This window comes from Centroberyx affinis, unplaced genomic scaffold, assembly GCF_046629955.1.
Source record: "Centroberyx affinis isolate AG114_WGS23_722 - 3 ecotype Tasmania unplaced genomic scaffold, CSIRO-AGI_Caff_v1 ptg002495l_1, whole genome shotgun sequence".
Classification (NCBI taxonomy): domain Eukaryota; kingdom Metazoa; phylum Chordata; class Actinopteri; order Beryciformes; family Berycidae; genus Centroberyx; species Centroberyx affinis.
The window spans coordinates 68,925-78,809 of NW_027280721.1; the positions used below are offsets into that span (position 1 = coordinate 68,925).

General features: G+C 41.8%; 1 protein-coding gene across 1 annotated transcript; it reads left to right on the forward strand.

The window, feature by feature from the left end:
- Window positions 1-96: 96 nt before the first annotated feature.
- On the forward strand, window positions 97-8,555 carry LOC139656539 (programmed cell death protein 10). The gene is made up of 8 exons (XM_071534154.1): window positions 97-209; window positions 863-1,087; window positions 1,713-1,766; window positions 2,889-3,006; window positions 5,221-5,347; window positions 6,457-6,535; window positions 6,632-6,714; window positions 7,622-8,555. Exons 2-8 carry the CDS (start codon window positions 998-1,000, stop codon window positions 7,701-7,703), a joined length of 633 nt encoding a protein of 210 aa, XP_071390255.1. The 5' UTR covers window positions 97-209; window positions 863-997; the 3' UTR covers window positions 7,704-8,555.
- The last annotated feature ends 1,330 nt before the right edge of the window (window positions 8,556-9,885 follow it).

Sequence of the window (9,885 nt, forward strand, 5' to 3'; positions counted from 1 at the left end):
CAAAAATGACACAATAAGAGAATTTATCCCTGATATTACGTAACAGCCTTTCTGTCAACGCTCTGATTGGAAGATGCGTCTTTACGTAGCAACCGGAAAATGTCGCCTAGGCCAGTCCTAAAAAACTTCCGCCTTAAGTTGTAAAGAAAACATAGCAGCTAAAAGGCAATCGACGGCGTAACCTGCCCATTTAAGAAGTCAGACCAAAGGTAGATATGGGTACATGTTTGTCACGCATCTGCTGAGTTACATATTTGTCATAAAATCGTTTGTTGACGTGTTTTAGCTGAACGGTAAATACAAATGTATCGTTTACTGTCGCTAGCATCTAAGCTACGCTACTAACTGCTAGCAGTATCATCGGTTCGGTCGGCCATAGGCCTCAGTTGAACCTCTTCATTAGCTACTTCGCTAGAAATTTGCTGCTTTACCTACACTGTCGATTATTGTTATGGCAGTGAATTGGTTAGTCTGTTACTATAAAGAAAACATCTGACATTACGTTACACGAACTACTTTGCTAGGCAGGTGCCTGTGCAGTTAGCCAATAGCCAACTAGCTGTTCCCTTGGACTGACTGCATTCAGTTTGCGAGTCAGGTTAGCCAGCCAGCTAGCTAGCCAGCGCGTCAGGGACTGTGGCTGACAAGTGAACTAAGTATACTTACTTACTATATGACTTGTTAAACAGTAAAACAATTCAACAAGTCATCGATGGCATAAATAGTACGCCGCTGTTTAGTAAAGCTAGCAGGACTAACGTTAGTGGCTTGGCTCATGACAAGTTATGAAGAGCACAGCCAGACATTTCTTGTTAATAACTAACCCTACCTGCTCTTGTCTTTCAAAATATCTTATCTCCAGGCTCTTGTCACTCTGGAGCTTGTGCGGTTTTCAGAGTGTGTGTGAGTGTGAGTGGGTGAGTGTATGTGTGAGTGTGTGTGATTTGCAGTTTTCCTTCCCTGCACCTTTTCACCGAGAGCTGCTCCTCCCTGGAGGATGACAATGGAGGAGATGAAGAATGAAGCGGAGACAAGCTCCATGGTATCCATGACGCTGTACGCTGTGATGTACCCAGTTTTCAATGAGGTAAAACTGATCGCCTTTTGTGATTTGTTTATTTTTGTGTGATGTTGTTATGCTCTTCTTAAGCCCTATTCAGATGTGATTAGTTTTACAGGAGAAGGTAGGGGAACATCATCGTTCTGTGATTTTAGTCCCTTACGAATCTGCCATGCCAGTAACTTTTATGGATTGCACGATCCCACATCAGTAAAGATCCTGGCCTGTTTTACCAACTGTTATTTGTCCTGTAAAACCGATGTCAAGGAAATCTAGTCCGGTCTTTTTATTTTACATTTTATGGCCGGAGAGGCTGAACTTCCATCCCATGGCATTCTGAGACATTAAGTAGGCCTATGCCAAAATATAAAGGCTAATTGATGAGAAGAAAAGATTGAAGGTGCGTAATTACATGTGATGAGTGCATGAAATAGGCCGTCTAGCCAATACATATAGTCCTGTGATGACAGTTGCATATCAGACATTGTCCTCAAAACGAATCCCGCCAGAATAGGGGGCTAGATTGCTTGAGTAATGTATGAAAATCTGTACACACTACATATACATGGTGAGTTTGTGTTTGTGTATGTGTGAGTGAGCGAACATACCCAGCTCTGACACTGATGTTGTGTGTGTTCTGTTTCCTCATCAGCTGGAGAGGATCAACCTATCAGCAGCTCAGACACTCAGAGCAGCCTTTATAAAGGTAAGACTATGAATGGATAAGTGTGCATGTGGAGTGCATGAAGCCTACAAATACAACATCATTCCTTCACCGTCCTCACAAATTACTGTCATAATATCTGTGACTTGAAGCAAGGCTGCATCCTGAGTCCCGACCTTTTTTAGCACTCGCAGCTACATTTACATTTTAGGCATTTAGCTGACGCTCTTATCCAGAGAGACTTAAAGTGAGCAAGCAGTCAAGAGTTCAGTGTCTTCCTCAAGGACTCTTTGACAGGAAACATGGCTGTTTATGGATACACACTGGCTGAGGAGGGGAATGAAACTGCAACCCTCCAGTTGCAGGATGACCTCTCTAACCACCAGGCCACCCCATCTGTTGGCCGATGCAAATTTTAATTCATGGAAATGAGTCAAACTTGGCCAGTTGCCATCACTCACATCAGAGCCTGGGCCTCAACAGTCATCAGATAAGGCTTGATCCTGTCTTTTTATTTGTACACTGATTGTGCTGGAATGATAGAAGCACACGGATCATAGATCACGTCCATGTTGCCGTCAGTGAGCAGTGGTATTCACAATGTGCACAGATGAAATAGTAATGAAGGGGAGAGGCAGCTTCATCATTATACAAACCAGAGGGAGATGTGATCACCTTACAGCTGTTATTTTACTATGACACTTGCGGGCCTTTTGTTCACTCGTCCCACTAATTGGTCTCTCTACTGCCCCCACTGCTTCCAGGCCGGTGTAATTCAAGGTTGAATTATTCAGGAGGAGAGCTTTGTATATTCATCTGAGCTGCTCACAGCGGACCCTAAATCACACATCCAATAACAGACCTCCAGCTTTGTCCTCACCGGCTCTAAGCCTCTGCTCGCTTTTGTTGGAGAAGACAAACTTGATCACTCCCCAGTTTCCCTTTCATTATACATGAACTGCCGTCTTTGACCGAGGGCTGACATGTCTTCGCTGCATCCAAGACAAAGATATCACACAATTCCATCCATGCTAGTCACCCACTGGCTGGCTCCACCTGTCCCAGGCAGTTGATTAAGAGGAGGCTCAACTTCGTGATGAAAGGGTTTAATAGGGGTTATGAAGCCAAGCCCTTGGTGAATGTGCTGCTGTTCATTTTTTCCAGGCGGAGAGGGAGAACCCCGGCCTGACTCAGGACATCATCATGAAGATCCTGGAGAAGAAGAACGTCCAAATCAACTTCACTGAATCCCTACTGCGCATGGCAGCTGATGATGTGGAAGGTGACACAGAGAGAGTTAGAAAAATTAGATGAAGAAGAGAAAGTGTGTGTGTGGGAGGGGGGTTGTGCAGGGATGCAAACTTGTCACCTTATGGCGATATTTGGCGTTTTGATTCTGCAACGGATCACCCATTTGAATCTTGTGAATTCAGTGAGAAAATAATTAAAACAAGGGGAGTCAGAATAAGGAAATATAACACTATATAATATAACACTTGTTATCCAGTGTTATCAGAATACCTTTTTAACTAATTGGTCAGAAAAACGTTGCATTTACCAACTGGATTGACTGGTTTCCCGTTGCCAAGCAGTAGAAAGGCTGGATTGTGTTAGTTTTTTACTCTCTCTCTCTGCCCTTTTCCCTTCTCTCCCCTTTCTTCTTCCCTCCCCTTTCTCTCTCATTCTTTAATCTCACTCTCACCATTACTTGTTCACAAATGGTACTGGCAGTCTTATGACTGGGGAAACCCAATTTGACAGTCAAAATCAAACTCTACCAGTGTTCAATTTCTCTTGCGTCTTTCTTTGTCCCTCCATATCTATTATGGCTAACCCTCCTTTGCAGGGCTTAAAGACCTCCGGCCAGGTGCCAGATTTCTGGCATATGGACGTTTTAGATTCACAAACTTTTTTTTGACTTTTTTTTGCCTCATTCCACATGGGTTTTTGTTTTTGATGCGTTTTATCCAATCATATTCAGCGAAGCAAAGCAATATTTTACATTTACCAATGGAATGCGAGCAAGTTTTTTTTTTTATCCAATGAACAGCAAGCTACTTTCTATCACAATGTAACACCGATTCCGTGGTGTAGCACAGCTGAAATATGGAAACAAAGTTTATGAAAGTTGGTGAAGATACATGCATCACTGAGACAGGAGTAAAAAACAAACGGCGATAGGTATGGATTGAATAAACGGATGGAGACGGGAAAACATTTGACACTTGGTGCGACAAATTAAGGGAACCGGGTGTTTGTTCTCCACTGTGTGCTCAACCAGCAGAAAGAAAGTGCTCTTTCCACATGAGGTAAATCCCAGACACAACGCCGCTATGCGCGCACTCCGATATCTGACCACACCGGGAGCGACAGTTACAGCTGCTGCTCCAGCAGCAATGACAGACCTGAACGTGATCTGTCTTTCACAATTTACAATTGTCATTCATTCTTAAAAGTCCACTGATTTCTGCATCATTTTTTTTGTACCAGGTGACCCCTGGGGGGCTCCACAGTTATCCTTATTGCACTAGGTTTATAGATTAATAATGCTGTGTGTTGAATATTCATTCATTCAGCACAGAAATGTGTCAGTTGTTCTCTTGTTATTGGACTCGTTTTATAGAGAAATAGAGAAATAAGTGTAGTGTGCTGACACCCCCCCCCCCCATCAGTCAGGAACATTTCAGGCTCAGAATGGTCTTTTGCTTTATTGCTTTATTTAAGGAATATTCGTCGAAGGAACTTTAGAGCTATAAGCAACTTGGAAGTGTTCATGAAAGTGATGCACCTAATGCATATTTTTTTACTCTCTCCTGCTCATTCATGCTGCTGTCTGTCCTTTGAACCAAAGTTAGAATGAATAGTTGCATTAACATGAACTAAAGGTTTTGAGATATTCTTCATTAAAAAAAATAATAGAAATAAGCTTTTAAACACAAATTTTTTCGAAGTTTTCACTCCCGGGAACATGACCCTGGACCCCCTAGCTGTTATGTGTCGTCAGCTTTTTGTCACCTTTTGTTCCCTGATGTGTTTGCATCTCTGGTGTGTGTACGTCTTTGTTTCCTGTCAAAAATGTTTTGCATATGTGGGGAAATTGTCAGATTTGGTTCTGAGACCCAGGTTTGCTCCTGGGCACATTCAAGGATCAGTTCTAGTTGCTGTTGCAGTTTAGGAATTGCTCTTATTTTGTATATTAATATAATGACATATGGACAATTGTGCTATAATTGTAATTTTTGGTTTTTGGGCAGCTGGTTGAGCAAGAAGACCAGATGGTGAACTTTCATTGTATTTACATGTTTCCACTTGGACGATTTTCCAACTGTTGTGGGGGTGCTGCAGCAAGTGTGTGCACACATGAGAATGTTTTGCATCTGTTCTGTCTGTGCACTTTGTATCCTCAGTTTATTGGTGTACACCTCTACATGTTCTGTTGCTCGACTTAATTTGCTCTATATGTTACATGTGCTTGTGTGTGTGTGTATCTGTCCAGAGTTCATGATTGACCGGCCTGAGCAGGAGTTCCAGGACCTAAACGACAAGGCCAGAGCTCTGAAACACATCCTCAGCAAAATCCCTGATGAGATCAATGACAGAGTACGCTTCCTACAGACTATCAAGTGAGTGTGACAACAATGCACACACATGCACACCATGATATGAGGGGGGGGGGGGGCAGCAGCTCAGTTATCAGTTATTTCTTTACCGCTGTTCTTTCTGATGAAGCAACAGTTTTATCAAAACATACGACTCCATAAGTGTCAGAAAAAGACGTTTTGTTTTGCCCCCGCAATGATTGGGTCCATTTATAATTGTCATCTTTGTGAACCGAAACTGGCCCGGAGAGGTGGAGTCAGGACATGATATAAAAACAGGCTGCACCGCCTATATCAAGCCTGAGTGCCCCGGGGTTAATAACAAGCACATCCATTCGAATCCTCCCGGAAAAAACTTACGTTAAATGTGCGAGCATGTGCAGAAAGAGGCGAGATAAAGAAAGTGATCGGAATGAGTGTTTACATGACAAAATTTTATCCATCGACCGGATTATGAAAGGGTTATACCAGCCCTCTCAAACGGAATGAAATTTAATTCGGATCGGGCCAGTTTATTCTGATTGAGGTGTTTATATGAGGCATTTTTATTCTGATTGGGTCGCTATTCTGATTAAAAGGCTCCATGTAAACGAAACCTGTCTGTATATGCTAGCGAGAGATGCTGCAGCAGCAGAGGGGGCTCGTAGCCTTGTAGAGAGAGAGCGCGCCAAGTGTGTTGTCAGCGGAAATCGGTCCGTCTGATGCAGCGCTTCCGGCCAGTCGTCCCGCAAACGTTGGCTGAACATTATTAGACATCACTGTAAATGTGTGCGGGAATTTCCCGCATTATAAGTGCTAGATTTGCGGGAATCTATGAAATTATGCGCAATACTCGCAATCCCGCACTGAAATTCAGCCCCTGAATGTACATGTTGTCAACAAATGGCAGTAGCTGACACATCTGTCCCATGTACAACTGCACTGCTGTGTAAACATACAGAACATCTTTCATCACACACTGTATATAACCATTGTTTGGGGTGTTAGTTCAAATAACTAGGAATGTAATTATTCCCATCACACAACCCTTATGACAGCAGTTAATTCATTGTCACTGTCCAAGCGTCAAGACTCTGGTTTACTGTTTCCTTAAATCCTGGGTTCTAATTGGGGTTGCTATCGGTTTCCTACAGAGACATAGCCAGCGCCATAAAGGAACTCCTGGACACAGTCAACAACGTCATTAAGAAATATCAGTACCAGAATCGCAGAGTGAGTAAAAGACACACACACACATATATATATATATTCACATTTTTCAGTTTCTAAATGATGCCTCTGTGTTTTATTTATTTCCTGCATATAAAGGCCCTGGAGCACCAGAAAAAGGAGTTTGTGAAATACTCCAAAAGTTTCAGTGACGCCCTCAAAAATTACTTCAAAGACGGAAAGTAAGTGGATCCATAACATCCCATGTCATGGAGTTTATGCTTTATTTCACCATTAATTTCCTTCATAGACAAGTTGTCTCAAAGAGACTCTCAGAGCTACGCATATATCTACCTGTCTGTGTTTTCATAAGCTATGTGAATGTTATAAGGAGATGGGGAATTAGTTCAGCTGACAGCACATGGAGCAAATTAGGATTTTCCTTGTCAGATGGTCTGTTAGTTGCCTTTGTTGTTCTTCGTGGTGAAGCCTTGTTTATTTGATTGTCTCTGGAAGAGGTTTGAGAGGATTGAGATGTTTGCAGAGTTGTTATGCTACGACATACCAAAGCAAGCATTATGAATATAAACCCTAACCCATAAATTGAAACATACATGCACATCTATTGTATAATCCCCTATATGTTGAAATGCTTTTTAATTGCATGTATTTACTATTCAGTGCAAGGATTAGAGAAACAAAAAAGTTGATCCATGAATCACTCATGTCATAAGTTCATCCATGAAATGGCATTGTAGTCAGACTTGTCTGTAACTCTTGTATTCTTTTTGCTGGGGGAGCTAAGCACAAGAGGCATATATAAATAAGCAAACAGTGAGCATTATAAAACCTCCATGGATAAACTCCATGGATAAAAAGCAGAAGGTAAATGGCGCGTCCTGGTGGCTCAGTTGGCTAAGGTGTATACCACGTAACCGTCTCTACTGTGACCTATCCAATAAAGGCAAAATCAGCAAAAAATATTTTAAAACAAAAACAAACAAGAGGGTAAACAGGAGCAGGAATTTTAAGTGAGTCAGCAGATGATCTGTTATCACTAACAAATTACCAGTTGTTTAAACAGTGTTTTTGAGCTGCTCCAGCCTGTTTTCTGAAGTTATAATTTATTTATTTATTCTTTGTTCCCAGGGCGATAAATGTCTTCATCAGTGCAAACCGGCTCATCCACCAAACCAACCTCATACTGCAGACCTTCAAAACCGTGGCCTAGCCCTCGGAGACCACAGCCCCTCCCCACCCCGCCCCACCCCTCCCCCCCCCTCACCCCAAATGTGGGGAGCAACTTCTAGAATGGTGGATGGTTGAAGAACGCCTGACCCATATATGTAAATTAGAAAGAGTTGATTTTAGGGTTGGGTTCGATTCTGAGTCGAGATTCTAGATTCCAATTCAAGAGACTGAAAAGTGCCATTTGTTTTTTTTTCAATGAGGATTTTTCCAGTCTTGAAATGGAACTGAATGGGCCCAAAGTCTGGTTGATTGATTTTATTTGGACAGTTTTAATTTATAACCCTGGTCTTGTTGGGAGTAGGTGAGGCGAGGTGTTTATTAAAGACTAATTGCCATTTTTCTAATATATTCATGTTGATCATTTTACTTTTAGCTTTTCAATCATGGTTACACATCTGAGACCGCATTCAGTAGGGGTGCATCTCTGCCGTCTGTATTGGTTTCCTCTCCTTGCCTCCTTTTTTTTTTTTATCTTCCTCTGCCACGCTCTGCATGTGCAGGACAGACAAAAGCAGTAGAAATAATCCCCCTCTAGTAAACACACTTTTGTCTGCCATTGACACATGACTGCAGGTGAAGGAACGGAGGACAGGAGAGGAAACGGTGTTGGACATTTGAGAAGCAGCCCCTGATTTCTTTTCTCTTTATCAGAAGACAGAAAGCCAAAAGACTTCCAGCACAGCGTGCGCCTTACCGAGTCCTGTAACATTCCCTCCTCTCAGAGTGTAACTAAGTGGAGCCAGTCCCTGCTGTTGGGGGATGTAGAGAGAGAAATGAAAGTCCTGTATTTAACTGATATCTGGTTGCAAATGTTCAATAAATAGTTTCCAAATGATGATGTTTTTTAAATGTGTCCGAGTCCAGTATGTGGGGGTTTGGGACAGGGGATGACTTGCTTATTTAATTATGTTTAGGGAATGGATTACGTGTGGGAGGGAGGGAGGGAGGAAGTATTTTAGGTTTTGAGCAGGTGATGTGATGTGAGACTGGGTGGCTGCTGGGGTTTTATTTTCTTTTTAAATTAACGGATACACATTCTCTTTTGCCAATGACCCCTTTGTGCAGGCAAAAAGGTGTTATAAGTCTTAAAATGCATATAAAGGTTTTTAAAAAGATAAAGATTTGTCCCAGAAATGTATTTTAAGAAGCAGGATCCACAAAGTACAGAAAAGAGGAGTGTCCGTGAATATGAAAAAGAAAAGAAACGTGTTCTACTTATGAGTATTGCTACACACTGAAACAGCAGTTTTACCAAATGTGGTACATCTCACATGAGGCAGAACGAGGGAGGGAGAAACCTAGTTGCGGGATTGGTTTTTTGCTAGAACAGTTCTGTGCCTGTGCTTTCTGCCTTGTGAGATGAACCACAATTGCACCACACTTGGTAAAACTGCTGTGTTTTCAGTGTGTACCAATACTCAAAGGAAAACATTTTTTTGCATCATGTTTGTGGACGTTCCTTTTTTTTTTTTACTTACTTTTTTTTATTACTAATTACTGTAGTGTTAATGTTAATTACAACACCACCCCATTAGCCAACAAACTTAATACTATGCAATCTAGTAAACCTGATGTAATCTTGTCTTCTCCTAAGGACAACACTGGAGAAGTTATTTAATATTACTTACAGTACAGTCATCTGGGAACTAGTTAAGTAATCCTGGTTTGTGAAATGCCCCCCAACACTGTGACAAAAGCCTGGGCTTGCATCATCACGTTTCCTCATGTTTCCTAACAGCTATCTCGTATCTTAGATCACGATGTGCCCTTTATCATTTCATCACCATAAGCTGACAAAACACAACATTTATACATCCAGGCACTTCCGTATTGGCAGATGTTTCCTAACTGGGCCAGGTCGCGTCCCTGATACTGCTCTTCTCAGCTGAAACACTGCTGTTCAGTTACACAGGAAGAGATAAAAAACATTTCCAGTGTTGCCTGGAAACAAGGAAGCAGCATAGAGAGAATATTGCCTAGGGAGAATACGGCTTCAATAACAGCTTTATTAAAGAGTGGTGAGCCTCACTGTTTCCTGCAGCTTGGTAGCAGTTGATAACTTGATGTATACATTTGATTTTAAAGCCCCAATCTAGAGATTATTTGGCCAAATAAAATGCAGGTATATCTAATTGGATTCCTGAATAGAAAATTCACTTTTT